Source organism: Lethenteron reissneri, chromosome 31 (genome assembly GCF_015708825.2).
Source record: "Lethenteron reissneri isolate LAM-NWPU_2019-01 chromosome 31, ASM1570882v1, whole genome shotgun sequence".
Taxonomy (NCBI): Eukaryota; Metazoa; Chordata; class Hyperoartia; order Petromyzontiformes; family Petromyzontidae; genus Lethenteron; species Lethenteron reissneri.
In genome coordinates, this window is record NC_083809.1 from 6,391,024 (window position 1) to 6,406,987 (window position 15,964).

At 48.9% G+C, this 15,964-nt stretch overlaps 1 protein-coding gene across 1 annotated transcript in view; it reads right to left on the minus strand.

The window, feature by feature from the left end:
• The window catches only part of LOC133349727 (zinc finger E-box-binding homeobox 2-like), a 98,500-nt gene that overhangs the window by 18,610 nt on the left and 63,926 nt on the right, over positions 1 to 15,964 (minus strand). The window contains exons 3-8 of the mRNA XM_061563422.1: positions 14,536 to 14,607; positions 10,794 to 10,982; positions 8,078 to 8,337; positions 6,596 to 6,704; positions 1,622 to 3,795; positions 1,007 to 1,217 (exon numbers count right to left, since the gene is read on the minus strand). Coding sequence (XP_061419406.1) covers positions 1,007 to 1,217; positions 1,622 to 3,795; positions 6,596 to 6,704; positions 8,078 to 8,337; positions 10,794 to 10,982; positions 14,536 to 14,607 — 3,015 coding nt within the window. The remainder of the gene's footprint in view (positions 1 to 1,006; positions 1,218 to 1,621; positions 3,796 to 6,595; positions 6,705 to 8,077; positions 8,338 to 10,793; positions 10,983 to 14,535; positions 14,608 to 15,964) is intronic.

The window sequence follows — 15,964 nt, forward strand, 5'->3', positions numbered from 1 at the left end:
CAGCCTCAAATGAGCACCTGGGGCGGTGTGTGAAGACATCGCCACTAGGGGAGACAAAGGTGGCCACCCACCCTGTCATGCTCTATGCCGGCATGTATAGGTGCTGTTCGCTAACAGCACTTGACCAAACAGTTTGTTAAAGGCTACACAGGGGATCTATAGGACCCTTTGTGACAGTATTAAGATGATACAAAAAAGAAGAAAAAGGCTTTACCCTTTCTGGAAATAATTCAGCTGTTAAGATGTTCAAACAAAAAATGGGCACCTATTACTTAGGAATCAAGGTGTAGAGGGGCAACATGGGGACGTGACATCAGGTGTGCCGTTCAGTGCGATGACGTCACGTCTCCTAGGGTACTTAAGGGATACCCCGTGACGTAAGCGGGGTCACTGTGGGAACGGGTAGAGTAAGCAGGGTGAAGAGGGAACCAGGGGTAGAGAGAGGGATCGAATAGTGAGTCTGGGGAGAAGCCGGTGGTAGCCGTAGAGGTGCTTCTCTCTCCGGTCGGTGGAGTCGGCAAAGTCCACGATCCGACACGAGAGAGAGAGAGACCGGAGCGAGCCGGCAGGGACCCGGACTCAGAGTAGGACCCCTAGCCCCTGGGAGTTGTGTACCCTGCTGTGTAGTATTGTAACAGCTTTAATAAACCCTGGCGAAAGCCCTTAACTTACCTCCGTCTCCGAGTGCGTCCGTCGGAACTTCTCTACAAAGGCATCAAGTGTCTATTTGGTGTTCGAACATCTTAACACCTCCTGTATTATTGCCAGAAAGGGTAAAGCATTTTTGTTCTTTTTTTTATGACACGGGGGGATAATTTTTGTGTCCGTACGGACGGGCACCTCCGTACGGAGGTGTTCATCTGTACGTAGGTGGTGTCTGTGCGTACGGAGGGGGTCTCTGTCCGCACAGAGGTGTCCATCTGTACATACGGAGGTGTCCGAACGTCCTCACGAAGGCATGCATTGCGTGCGTCCGCGCCGGCGAGACCCGCAGCGTCCCTCTCACCGGTGTGCTCGTATTTGTGGCGCATGAGCGAGCTGCTCTTCTGGAAGGTCTTGTCGCACAGGTTGCACGTGTAGACCCCCCCGACAGGCGCCGCGATGCCGCTGGCCGGGTTGGGCACCTCCAGGCGGCGCGCCTTGGCTGCCGACGGCCCCGCCGGGACCTCCATCTCCGGCAGCTTGAGCGCCATGGGGCCCAGCTCCAGCAGGTTTCCCTGCGGAGCAGAGAAAGAGAGAACGGGGTGTCGAGTCCCATCTTGGAGTGGGCTGACGTGCGATTAAGTAAATTAAACTCTTTTGTGCACTTAGCTTCGCCGTCCTTCCCCCGCACTTCTGATTAGCACGGATGGCTATGCACGGTGCGAAAGAAGTTCAAGGTACACACGTAGGTACTTTGGTCACGTGGTGCACGAGCGCGGATGACTAAAACACAACACCTTCGTTCGTCAATAACTTTGCCCAAAAGAGGACTTGTTTCATATAATTGCCCGCAATGCCCCCCTATTATATGTATTTGGTCCTCCTCCTCGGTGGCAGTGCTATTGAGGCACGTAGCGTCGAGCTCCCGTCGCTCACCGCAGCAGACTTTAGCGCGGCAGGCGTGAAACGGACGAGGTACCTGCAGCCCGAACTTGTGGTGCAGTTTGTTGGCGTGCCGGAGTTCGCCCGGCAGCGCGGTTCCCGGCGACCTGTACGGGAACGTAAGGTAGGACAGCAGCCCAACCTGGTCCAATCCTCCGTAGGGTCTCACCAGACCCGGCAGCCCCCCGTGGTGGCCCGGCGACATCAGGCCCGCGGCGGCGGCGGCAGCGGCGGCCGCTGCGGCAGCGGCCGCCGGGTGGAACGGAGGCCCCACTCCGTAAGACGGGAAGTGCGGGAACACCGGCTTGGCCCCAAAGAGTGGGAATCCCAGAACGGATTTCGAGCCCAGAGGGAAGTCGCGCTGCCCCATCTCTGCCCTCTCCACTCCCAGCTCGAGCCTCCTCTTGAAGTAGGCAATGTTTGGCGGCTCCCCGCCACGGTTGTGGTTTTTCACGGGGCTGATGCAGCCCGAAGGAAGGGCCTTCTTGTCGTTGTTGTGGTTCTTGTTATTATTACTACTGCCGCCATCGTCTTCGAACTCTTTCTCGGTTGCCAAATGCTTTGGCAGAGAGAGGTCGAGGGGCTCTGACTGCTGCTGCTGCTGCTGCTGCTGCGATCCGTCAACTCCGTGGCCGTTCCGCAGGAACGGAGCGTGCGGCGCGTCCGTCGCGTGGGCAGGGCCCGGCTTCACCGCCGAGCAGCCCTTGTCGGCGCGCACGTGCGCCAGGACGCCCTGGCGGCCTTCGTCCGATCTCGCCCGCTTCGAAGACGCCCCGTCCATTTCTTGTGGTGAGCGATCGTCGGCTTGGCATGGCCCTCGCGCTTCGGCGTGTTCGTGAACTGCCGCCGGTGGTGGCCTCGGGTAGCCGCCATGCTCTTTGCCCCGCGGCAAGAACGCCGAATCACCCACGCCATAGTAGTCCGGTGCCTGCTGGCCATCCACCATTTTCTTGGGGCTTCCCGAATACGCCCTCATTTTCTCAAACCAGTCCTTGACGAGCTCGGGCGGCAGGCCGACGCGCACGGATATCTTGGCGAGGTCCTCGACACTCGGCTCCATGTTCAGAGCGAAGAACGCCCGTAGCAAGGAGGCGAGGTGGTCCTTTTGCAGGGGGTAGGCGGCGAAGGTCTTGTCATAAGGCATCGGGGAGCTCGCCGGGTGCATCTTCTTCCCGTGGTGTGCCGGGACGATGCCGTTGTTGGGATGAAGAATCGCCTTGATGTCCTCGTTCATCAGGCAGAGGTAGCGCTCGTGCTGGTGCAGGGGAATGGGGCCCGAGAAGGCCTCGTTGCAGTACTGGCAGCGGAACGCGTCCCCAAAGGGAAACGGCGGCTTCTCGTCCGTCTGGTCGCACTTCAGGGGCTTCTCGGCGCACGAGCCGTTCACGCGGTGGCCACCCCCGCCGCCGACGTCGCCGTTCTGACCCTGGCGCGTCTTGCCACCGCCGTCCGCGACGCTCGTCCCGTTGATCTTCACCTCACCGTTCCTGTAGCTGGCGCCGAAGCCGGCAGGCGGCACGAGGTGCCTGTAGTGGTAAGGGCCCGACGACTCCTTCTTGATGGACACGGCGCTGGCGGCGGCGTCGTCAAGGTGCCCCGGTTTGTACCGATCGCCAAAGTCCTGCTCCTTGGGCCAGGGTGCCGCTCCGTCCACAAACGCCTTCGTCCGCTGCGCCTCCTTGCCATCGTCGCGGCCTGGGGAGCCGTGGTGCATCTTCACGGGGGTCGCCCCGTACTCCCACGGTTGGCCGAGCAGCGCGCCGCCGCCGTTGCGAGCGGGGCTCCCTGGCCGGCAGTTTCCATTCCTCGGCTCGTCGTACGTCGGCGAGCCGCGCCGCCTAGCGCCGACGCCACCGCCGCCGCCTTGCAGGTCCGAGAAGTCTCCGCCGTTGTGCTCCGTTTTGACCTCGTGACCTGCGGCGGCGCTGAAGCTCTCGAGGCGCCGCCTCATCATGTGCATGAGGTCGATGCGGCCTCCGAGGCCGAAGGGCAGCGCGACGCCCCCGACCCCGCGGGCCTGTAGGGCGAAGAGCGAGTCGGGCCTCATGCCGGCGAGGCGCGCCCGCATCCCGCCAGCGCCAACGCCGCCGCTCAGAGCCGCGCTGGCGCCCACGCCCAGCCCGATGCACTTCTTGCTGCTGATGTGGGAGCTGTAGGAGCCCGAGTGGGAGAATCGCTTCTTGCAGTTGGAGCATTCGTACGGCTTCTCGCCTGTGAAGTGGCAGAGGCGGGGGGCAATTGAAATGAGACAACATGAAACAACAACAACAACCGCAAGGAAAATATATCTACTTATGTTTTTGGTTAATTGTTTCATTGATACTCGTGACAGCAAGTTGAGGCACAGCGGCCATCGCATTTAACGAGTGGATCGCGGCAAGGGGGTCGTAATCGTCGTCAGCCAGAAATTGTCCCTACCATCGCGATCGGCTTAGGTAGGCACAGAGCCCATCGTGGGTAGCAGGGGGTAGAACGGAGCCACGCACCCACAATTAATCAAAGCACCAAACCAAAAAGATGTAGGCGCAGCCCCTGCAATTTGCTTCCTCACACCACTGCTGGCAGAAGGGTCTCCACTAGAGGGAGCTCTGGAGAGGGTATTTTGGACGATTGTTCCACGTTGGCCAGACGCATTGGAAGGGGTGTGAGTACCCACGCTGTACCCCACTGTGCACGGTCTGCCGATGGACTGACTGTGGTGTAGACATTTCAACTGCTGGGCGGACAGATGTGGGGGTACAGATAACACTGGTCAACACACTTTTTCTGGCATAAGGTATTCCAACGGTTTTAAGGTACTTTTGGGGTGCTGATTCCAAATCTGGCATCAGTTTTTGTCTATCACTAAAAACTGCAGAAGAAAAATATTAAATAAATGTGGATATCTACATAAAATGATATTATAAACACACTATCCTAAAAATACAGCACCATATTTTAACACTAAAGCAGTCACTGACTCGTAACAACTTGCAATCATAAGTGACAGAGTTAATTTCGGGTAAAATCAATGAAAATGAGGTATGCCGATAGCATAACAATGATAAATGAGATGTGATAGAGCAAATCTGAGATCAGATTTGGAATCAGCACCCTGAAATAAGTCGAAAACAGCTGCAAAAGTCCAGGCCAGAATTTTTTTTTTGTTAACCAGCGTAATAAACGTGCACTCTTGTTTTAACTGCCACGCCGGGAGATGAAATTGAACCGGCGAACACTGAATTGCAAGTTCAGTGTGCCGGATTAACGCAAACCGATACGATCAGGAGTTCAAATTAACCACAGGTAATGGAAATTCAAGTAAAACTGCACGCTGTGTGGACCACACAGAAGCAAGGGTGAACACATTTTCCCCCGTCAATACATTTTACAATTCCCTCTTCATGCTATGAGCGGTGCTGCCAATGTGCAGAAGATAAAATATGATTAATGAGCTTTTGGCTGCAGCAGCAACACCTGTAGGTGACATAAAACCCCTAAAAATCTTGTAAACAGATCAGTAAGTTTTCACAGCTGGTGCGTAGCCACAAGCATTGCTAACTAGGGATTGCCACTTGTCCTGGTTTTCTCAGGATCAACCTCTTTTTTTTGAGAAGGTAGTTGTGCTGGGAGGCTGACCCAGAAGAGCCTGAATTTATGACCCTATTGATTGGACAGTGGTGGCAAGATGCTCCCTTGCCCGGTATGAAGGAGGTCATGGTTTGGATCCCAACCCTGACGCCTGAATATTTGTAATTTTGCGTGTCTCTCTCCCCTTGGTGGCATGGATTTTTCTCCGGCTCCTCCGGGTTTTTCCTCCAAATTTAGAAACATGCGCTTAGAATATTTGGCTGCTATAAATGTATACTTTTCGATTTAAAGCTTTCGTGACTGCAGGGATTCATCTTCTTGGTTCTTTCGGTAAAGTCACGTAGAAGGGAAGTAATAAAATAATAAAAATAAAATTGAGAATTGTTTTATTTGTTTTATTATGTTTTATTTTTATTATTTTATTACTTCCCTTCTACGTGACTTTACCGAAAGAACCAAGAAAATGTATACTTAATAAGCCACTTCGCTGAGCTATCATTTGTGATCAGATCGCTTCTGAAAAAGAAGCTATATAGCTCAGTGGGCCTTACCTGGTAAAATTCAAAGGAGGTTATCGATTTTATAGTGTAGTATGGGCCAGGAAACTCACAAGAACTACCGAAGGACAGAGCTTTGTGCCCTCTAGGATGGTCCAGCTCATTGGCAACCCTCGCATCGATGAAAGCTAGTGACGGAGTTGTCCTTGGAAATCTGCAAAGACCTTCCCTGGACATTAAAAGTCCTGTTTTTGTCAGTTGCATGGTCTAACACCGTTTGAGACGAGGCTCAAAAGAAAGCTGTCTCTGGTGTGGACCAATCAGTTTCAAGGACAATGCATATATTATCAGAGTATGTTTTTTGTTTGCATTATGACCACAAGTATTGTGGTTAATGCAGACATGATTCCTTGTAAAAAGGTTTCAGTTTTGTTGCCAGAAAAAAGGGGAAAATATTCTTAAATAAAATAAAGTATGACGAGACAATCCATTAACATGTAGTTGTCCTCTTTTCTGGTATTTGTGAGATTATATTTTGTCCCATGGTATGTCCCGGTTGTTGGTACCTCAGAGGTGACAATACTCGTAAGGACCCACAAAGACAACTTGTTTAGGATTATTGGGATTCAGTGGATGTGCCCAAAACTAAACTCAAGGGACCAAAGTGAAGTAAGATTCTTAATGTTCATGGATATGCCTGAGATTTTTTGATATACATCATGTGTTTATTGGCCTTTTGATATGCCTGAAAATTAAAGTGCCAAACTAGGGCACGTTTGCGATTTCTGTGGTTCCTTGAAATTGCCGAGGAACACAAACTGCTCTGGGATGGTCACGTCCGCAGAAAGAGCACCCACACAAGAATCCAGTAAAAGCAACGGCTGGGGCTACGGTAGAGGGAAACAGAGGGCGGAGTTTGATGGCGATGGAGGGGCGCAACGTACCACTGTGAATCCGCAGGTGTTCCTTCAGGTGGTGTTTGTACTTGAAGGCCTTCCCGCACTCGGAGCATTTGAACTTCCGGTTGGCAACATTCTGGGCCCACGCCTGAGCCTGCAGGGGACAGAGGCAGGTGAACTAGAGCGGCGTAACATCTCTCGGGCCTGGCTCTGAGGCTCACGTGAGTGCGGTGAAAACCTAAGGCATCCACCCATCCATGTCTCTGTATGTGTGCGTGAATTAAGCCCGATAACCTCGAGCGGTGGTGCAGTGGTTAGTGCGCCGTGCTTTTGAACCTGGTGGCTTATGGCTTCAATTGCCCTCCACGGCTGGCATCAGTGGTGAGTTCAATTAGCGACGGTCCTCAGCGCAACCACTTGAAAAACTCACATATTCTCATTGATCGGCGTGGCGAGATTATGGTCAAGGGACCCCCACAGCCGACTCTGTATAGGGCACCCTTAATCTAGCAGTGGACTGACAAATGGGGATGTACGTGTAAATGTGTATAATTCTGTAAACCTGCACTGACCAGCGTGGTGAAGTATGGTCAAGTAGCCTCTGTAAGCCACACGGAGAGAGAAGGCCTTCATCCAGCATTGGCTTCAACACAGGCCTGTACATAATTACAGTAATAATGTATAACTACGTCTCTATGGTTACAAGTGGTACCTGAGCGAGTGAGTACCTGCTCACGGGGTAGACCCGTGTGAGTGAGTACCGTTCAAGTGCACCTGAGCCAGTGAGTACCTGCTCACGGGGAGATCCGTGGGAGTGAGTACAGTTCAAGTGCACCTGAGCCAGTGAGTACCTGCTCACGGGGTAGACCTGTGGGAGTGAGTACCGTTCTAGTGCACCTGAGCCAGTGAGTACCTGCTCACGGGGAGATCCGTGGGAGTGAGTACAGTACAAGTGCACCTGAGCCAGTGAGTACCTGCTCACGGGGTAGACCCGTGTGAGTGAGTACCGTTCAAGTGCACCTGAGCCAGTGAGTACCTGCTCACGGGGAGATCCGTGGGAGTGAGTACAGTTCAAGTGCACCTGAGCCAGTGAGTACCTGCTCACGGGGTAGACCTGTGGGAGTGAGTACCGTTCTAGTGCACCTGAGCCAGTGAGTACCTGCTCACGGGGAGATCCGTGGGAGTGAGTACAGTACAAGGGCACCTGAGCCAGTGAGTACCTGCTCACGGGGAGATCCGTGGGAGTGAGTACAGTACAAGTGCACCTGAGCCAGTGAGTACCTGCTCACGGGGTAGACCCGTGTGAGTGAGTACCGTTCAAGTGCACCTGAGCCAGTGAGTACCTGCTCACGGGGAGATCCGTGGGAGTGAGTACAGTTCAAGTGCACCTGAGCCAGTGAGTACCTGCTCACGGGGAGATCCGTGGGAGTGAGTACAGTACAAGTGCACCTGAGCCAGTGAGTACCTGCTCACGGGGTAGACCCGTGGGAGTGAGTACCGTTCTAGTGCACCTGAGCCAGTGAGTACCTGCTCACGGGGAGATCCGTGGGATGACGCCAAGTGTCGCTCCAGCTGCGATCGGTAGACAAAGGAGCAGCCGCAGGTCTGGCACGTGAGGGAGCTGGGACCTCCCGAACCGCCGGGCCCCCCGGGCCCCAGTAGGGCCCCGGCCTCGTGCCGGCTGCGGATGTGCTCCTTGAGGGAGGTGAGGCGGCGGTAGCCCCGTTCGCAGAAGGGGCACGACAGCAGCTGAGCGAACGAGTCCGGCACCCCCCCGGCGGACGCGTCTGTCGCAACACAAAAGCGCGAGCAACGCACACGGGGAGGGAGGCTTAGCTGCTTTGGATGTCCCGAGCGAGGGAATGCGGCTTGGGGTTGCCACCGTTTCCACCGTGGACCAAACGCAGACACGTTTCTCGTTAGGTCGATGTCTATTACCGAAAACTGTACAGTGCACTGGGATAAAGTTCAACGTGATACTGGTACCGGATCTTGGCGCCAATAAATTCCTGCCACCCGAACACAGATGTCAATTCCTGGACTGTCTGGGTCAAATCCTGATCAAATCCAGACAGGCTGTAATCCTAGAATGCACCAAAACAGGATGTCATGTTGACCACTGAGATGGAATGATGAAATCAGCTCCTGCGTGGGTGCCAGGTGAATTGTCGTGTCGCAGGATCGTTAGAAATGGATAGGGCATGGGGAGGCATTCACCCAGCGGTTTATTGACCTTGGCTGATGACAACGATGATCATGTGTTGTGGAAATGTGTTATTCATGACTATATTTCTGGAGTAAATTACTTATGTTTTTGTAACATTTAATTACGGACATAGTGATTACTCGGAATTACACTGAGACAAAAACATTATCAGATGGATGGAGGAACAAACTCAAATTGGAGACATATTAACTGTGAAGAAAACTAAGTGGACAATCGAGTTTCTGAAGGATACTGCAGGTCGATTTTGACATGTCCACCTCGTAATTTGTGTGAGGGTAACGTTTTTTACGGAATGTATTGGTTTATAAGTCTTGACAAAAAAACTGAATTTCCAAAATGGCAGAATATGAGCCGCCATCTTGAAAATAGAGAGGCAAAAATAATGGCAGAACCAAAAAGGATTTTTGTTTGAAATTTTAAAAAAATATGCATCCACAAACCGTAGAGTTTTAACTGTATTCGAAGATATTCGTCATAAAAGAGGACAAGGCAAACTTTTATCAGAGTCAGCCTGTCATCTGCGTTCTGTACAGACCCAACATGTTGACAGCTAAATGCTCAACAGCTTGGCATGATTGGAGTAAACAAAACTATTCAGCATGTACACCTCTGCCAAGTTCATAAGATGTGGTTTACCTGCATTACCTTTACAAAAGAGAGGCTTCTTTAATTACCTATCACAAAGCGGTGTAGAATATATAAAAGGCAGGAATGTAGCAACGTGTGGATGCTTTCTTGTTGCAGATGTAGGGGTGTCAGGGGAAGGATTCCCACCAATAGGGGGGTTAGTGGGAGGGGTGATCGAGGAGATATAAGGAGAGAACGGGCGGGAAGAGGGGGCCTTTTGGCGGGAACGATATTGGGACGGCTGGGGACAGGTGTGGATGGAAGAAAAGGATTAAAGGACGAGACCCCTGCAATCTTGTGTCGGCTCTCCTTTACACAAATGTTAAATATGCGGACAGTTGTTGTTTTTCCACGTTCAAATTTGCTTCATCCCAAACACAGGTCACTCACATGTAACACCCATTTTTCCATCCTCAATTGTGTTTATTCCTGTTCAGTGTGGGTTGGTGAAAGGGAGGAGCGGGACTGGTGAAGTATAGTCAGATTGACATGGTGTGAGGAGGCCTTCACCCAGGAGTTTATAGAAACAGGCCTGTAAGTGATGTCAACTGATTATATTGCATCGAACAGCAAAACATTTATGTCCGCTCTGATTGCTCTGATTTTTCTCGCTGTGGCTCATATAATACATTTAGTTTGGTCAGTTTTAGTTGAGTTTGCATTCCGCTAAATCTTGCCATTCCAAATATCATAGACCATCGACTCATTCCACCTGACAAGCCTGGACAGATGCCATGCATAATACATTTCAATCAATGAATCGATGCCTACTCGTAACACACTCTGCAAGAAGTAATTCATATGATTATATTTACGACGATGGCATTGGTGTTTACAATGAGATCTAAAAGACGCTGCACCACCAAAAAAGAAGTATTGCATTTTAGTTCTAAATGTAGGACAATGAGTAATGTTTCAGTTTAATACGTAGGCTTTCGCGACCAATATTATTCATAATCAACGTTTTTGGGTTTAGATTGCGTTTCACGCTTCAACACACCGGTGGGCTAAAGCAGTGAACTATTTGTCTTTTGTCAACGTGACACGTTTTTACTGATTGGCCGTGTCGGGTGGTGGAGGGTTACGACACATTTATAAATAACGCGATCTAAACCCAAAACGTTGATTATGAATAATTCTAGATTTGAAGCTTTCGTGACTGCAAGGATTCATATTCTTAGGTTTTTTCGGTAAAGTCACGTAGGTAAAACATCAAAATTAATGAAAATAAAATAAAATAAAAATCAAGACGTTGTGTTGCCTCCGAAACGTCGTGATTTTTATTTTATTTTCATTAATTTTGATGTTTTACTTACGTGACTTTACTGAAAAAACCTAAGAATTATGAGTAATGTTTCATTAGGCTTGTGGCAGGCCCTGTTGCGTTACCGTGTTCCTCAGTGCTGCTCGTTTCAGGTGTTCCGTTCCGTAGCGTAAACTCGAGCTCCTTGGCGCACATCACTGCCGCCACTGTATCACGCTGCCGAAAGAAGGCCGTCATGGTCTCGGCGTGCCTCTCGTCTCCCTCCACCTTTCCCTTGCCAAAGAAGTCCTCAAGCTTGCTCAGGCTTCCGTCACCTGCAAGGGATTAAGGAGCACCTCCGATTAGCGAGGTTGGCTACGTACGGTACGAAAGAAGTTCAACATACGTACAAGAAACGCCTGGAGGGAGAAACATCAAAGAAAACGTCGCGTTGGGAGCGTATGAAAAACGTTCATTTCAAAAGTCGTCGTACGGCTGTCCGATGTGTTTTCGGGTTGCACCACATGTACTTTTGGCACGACGTCCGACGTTTCACTGCACGTGCCGGAAGCTTCCTCGGCAGATGAATTTGTCGTACACCACAATGAACGACATGCGGCACAACCCGAAAATGCATCGGAGAGCCGTGCAGCACAACTGCGGGAACCTACACAAGTTAAATCAATCATGATTACGTATGTGAAGCAAATACTTGCTGTTTCATATCACGACCTATGTTACCATGCTTGTGTCACTAAGATCTGTACTGGGGGAGCGCTGCGCTATGAACCCGGGGAGCCGAGTTCGATTCCCGCTCACGGCCAACACCAGTGACGATTATCTGAACTGGTCCTGGACCTCCCCTAGGTCGACTCAGCCACAAATGAATGCCCAGTGAAGTGTGGAAACCTCGCCACTGGGGGAGACAACGGCGTTTGGGCGTGGTGCTGGCCACCCCCTCGTGCGCCGTGCCGGCCTTCATACGTGCTACAAGCTGACAGCACTTGCCCCAACAATCTGTTAAGTCTATACGGGGATCTTTGTCTTTGTTGTGCTGTGTAATGACTGTACCGTCGCAGGACGCCCATGAGATAGAGCCCAGCAGCTCACTGGGGCCTTCCTGCTCAAATTAATAAAAATGTCAACCTATCATTTGAGCGTGCACTATTTTACTCTTGGTCGTTATTTGGTGGAGTGCTTCGCATTTAGCAAAACTTGGCATCGGTTTGAATCGAGAGCAATCAAAGTATGCAGAAGTTCTAATTTAGGGAACATTAATTCTCGTGTTTTTTTTTTGTTTGCAAGAAATCAATTCAAATGAAAAACACAAAAAACCACGCGTTTAGCTGAGCTTGTGACTGCGTAAGATCGGCCACGTTATAATTTCTGAAAGGTAGCGTGGATTTTTACGATACGTACTTTATAACGACGTTCAATTTTAACTGTACGTTAGCATTCCCGATACATACAAAAGACGACGAGTTTTTCGAGAGGGCCTTGACGAAACCAATGGCCGAGAACACACTTGTCAATAATACCGCGTGGCCCTAAATGAGGGGAAAAATATTTATAACGGGTGACAATTCGGGCAAATGGCCCTTATTCTTATGCTTCATAGGAGAGGCAGTTTTATTTAATCTCTCCGCTGTGATTAAGGGGCCATTTGCAGAATGGCCATCACCAGAAACATCAACTATTATATATTTACATATTATTCCTTGCTAGGGCAGCGTTGCTGACGAATGCATACCTGTCAACCCATACAGTTTAGCCATATTCTTGTACAGGGAAATTGAGTTTTCAGGTCCATACGGCATACAGCCGTTTCAATATGGGCAAAAAAAGTAGATTTTTTTTGTATTTCTCCCTTGTGATGAGTATTTGTAGGATGAACGTTGAGATTTATAAGGACACGGCGTGACCAATAAGGTACTGATAAGGGGTTGACAGGTATGCAAATGTTTTGAGTTTTTTGTTTGATATTTGTTATTTGTGCTTCTGCACCGCTGCCCCTCTCTGCGTTATTACCCAAACACAAAAAAACATGTAATTGTTTAATTTTGGACGAGAAGAAAACTAGCGGGGTTGAGAACGCATAAAAAAAAACCCCAACTCATTTAAACAAAAATGTTCCAGAGTAGCGTATAAAGCACATAGTTGTGTGTTTTCCCCCTTTTGAATCCCTGTAGGATGCCCAGCTGTTTTCAGTTGGTTCGACACAACAGCGCAGAATGTAAAAAAAAATAGCAATCCTTGGTCGAACAAAAACACGATCGCTGCGTTCTCTGAAGACGTCGGTGGATGTTGGACGTTGGACTGGCAGAGGAAACAATGTTGAGGGAGAATTTAGCAGAACCTGTGTAAACAAGAACTATTGTTTTTTTTTTGTAGACAAAAATGAGAAATTGTGGCTTTATGTGGTGAGTATCTTTTGAGTGTCAGGGGATAATCACTGGAGCAGAAACAGCTTGTTCATGTAAAAAAATGGGGGGGGGGGCCTTGCTGTGTATGGCTCTGCACCCACGGTACATTATAAACATTTGGCCTGCTCGCCGTGGGGTCAAACGCATCAGCAGTTCACTTCCTCTTTCGTGCTGACACCAAGAAAAAAATTGGTTCTTTTTTTATGCTCAAATTATTTAACAAAACAAATGTTGCCAGTACAACAACATATCTTTCAAACATACGGTTCTGGCCCTCGACAAATAACTTCCTTTTTTATCCTAAGAGGTTTTTTGAAATTATTTTTTTACTAATGTTTATGAGTGCGTATTTATGCCTCCGTTAAACACACAAAACATTGCTCTATATTGCATCGTGCGGTGATTGTCTATTGTAAAATTAAGGATTAATGTCAGTGTGTGCTTGTCCACGTGAAGCCTCATTTGTCGATCCACTACCGCATGAGGGCCTCCCCTGCTCCTCGCGAGGCCATGAGGGACTATTTGACCCTACTTCACCACGCTGGTCAGTGCAGCTTTTTGTGCAGGTGGGGGGAGAATGCGGAACTGTACTGCCACCCACCACGCCCTACTATGTCCGTTTCACGACTGCATGCCACCGGTGACCCATCGGAGCACTATCCAGGCTCAACCGTGCTAAGCTTCTGAGAAGGCAATGACTGCACCAGCCCCTAGGGCACAGCTCCACAGACTGCGTCCGTCTGCCACGTGCTCTTACTCATGGTGACCTTGCACTTTTCAGAAAAAAATTGCACTTTTCAGACAAAGTTGTTTGTAGCATGCAGCTTTTTGTCATTGTGGGGTGTTTTTATTTATTTATGAAAACATTAATTCAACCGCCCTCTTACCCCCCACCCATCAATGCTTCCAAGACAACATCACGTGGTGCTAAATGAAAGAAATTAACACGGATGTATTAGCTCTCTATCAGGTCACAACATATGATGCCTGGATCTTGATATTAATCATAATATAGAGCGAAACAAGAGGATTTTCAGACCGAAATAGGGGGATTTGTTCACAACTCTGGCTGTCGCCTGATGATGCTCGTTGTAATTATTGGCGAAACGTCGTATTCAGATTGTAAATGTGTATTTACTCTCCAACGCACTGGTGTGCTGTACTAGTAACTAATTGGCACGTTCTGTTAACGTGACAAACCTTCCTAATTGGCTGTGTTGGGTGGTGGCGAGTTTAACGACACATTTATATTTACGCGATCTAACCAAAAAACCTCTATTATGGATAACATTGGTCGCGAAAACCGACGCGTTATACACTTGATATTAAGATTAAATCGCGAAAAAAAAGGTCTCTTGCTCAGCACAAGAAACATTTGACTGGAAAATGTCTAACGAAAGTTGTAAATTCAGTGGAAAAAAAAAACAACGGATAAAATACCCCACCGCAATATTGCAGGACTCACCAGACTCACTTCCCACGTCGGATCCGAGGGCAGCAGTAGCACACAGCATTGGTCCGTCCACTTTCATTTTGACTGAAAACACAAAACAGCCACAATCACCTTCAATCTTCGTACGCCGTTCTAACGCTGATGACCCACGTCACCTGGAACGCGCCCCCCTCGAAATCTCGCCAGATCTTGGGATAATGCTTGGACAGGTTGATGTTGATAATTATTATACATTATTAGTATTAGTATTAACGTGGAAATTAATTACATGTGGAAATTAATTACATGTGGCCTAATTTGCAAGAATGGGCTATTGTGTGCAAGTGGTCTGGCCCCAGCATTTCCAGATGTGTAACTTATCGGCATTTGTTACGTTACAAAGAGTGTACAAAACTGGGGAAAGGCCATTCCTTGTACGCACGCTGTTTGCAAAACCGATGCTTTACAAGGAATTCTATCGGCTTGACAGAGACAGAACGTGTACACCGATACATATGCGCTCCGTGATACAGTGTAGACATTAGGCATATAATGATTCACCATCTCTCCCTCCTCTCCCCTTCCTCTTCGCCCCCCTCCCCTCCAAACTCGGCATGGTTCAGACTGCCGATTTGACTCAATAATCTCGTTTTTTTTCCATCTTGTTTATATTGTTTGTTGTGTGTCCTGTATCATCTGTATCTGTGTTGTATCCGTGCTATTGTCTTCAATGTAACGTCTGCGTTTAAATTGTTACGAATCATAAAGAGTCGATTCTCACACGGGCGATTTGATGCGTCTATTGGTGAAGTAAGACTTCGTTTGAGATCCTTGTTGCGATTGTCTTAATTTTATTCTAATTATGCTCGCATTCGAGAAATAAAATTCCATTCGGGAAAACTCTGCAGCTAGCAATGCATCACCTTGTGTCAGAGAATGCCCCAGACGATGACATCACATAACTATTTCTGAGGTCACTCCGATAGATTTCTCTATCCACACGAGGACTGAAACCTTTGCGATGCCTCGCAAAGAATGTTTAAGTTTCAGGGCTGAGATTTAGCGAAAATTAAGTTCAAAACCAAGCTTAACACGACGGTTTATTTTTATTTTTCAATCACTGCTGATTGGGCCGAGACGATCAACTCGCTACACTGAAGAATCCGCTTGATATTAATGTCAGTGGGTCGCTGGCTGACATCTGAGCCACACACTTTCAAATCACGTAAGAAATGCTGCCCTCTGCTGCGTGGACTTTGAAGGCAATTGAAAGGGGTGTTCCAGATGTAGCTCTATGGTATCCATATCCATGGGTAATACAAATAGTTTATATTTCGATTTAAAGCTTCTTTCGTGACTGCAGGGATTCATCTTCTTGGTTCTTTCGGTAAAGTCACGTAGAAGGAAAATAATAAAATGATAAAAATAAAACATAATAAAATAATTGTCACGAGGTTTCGGC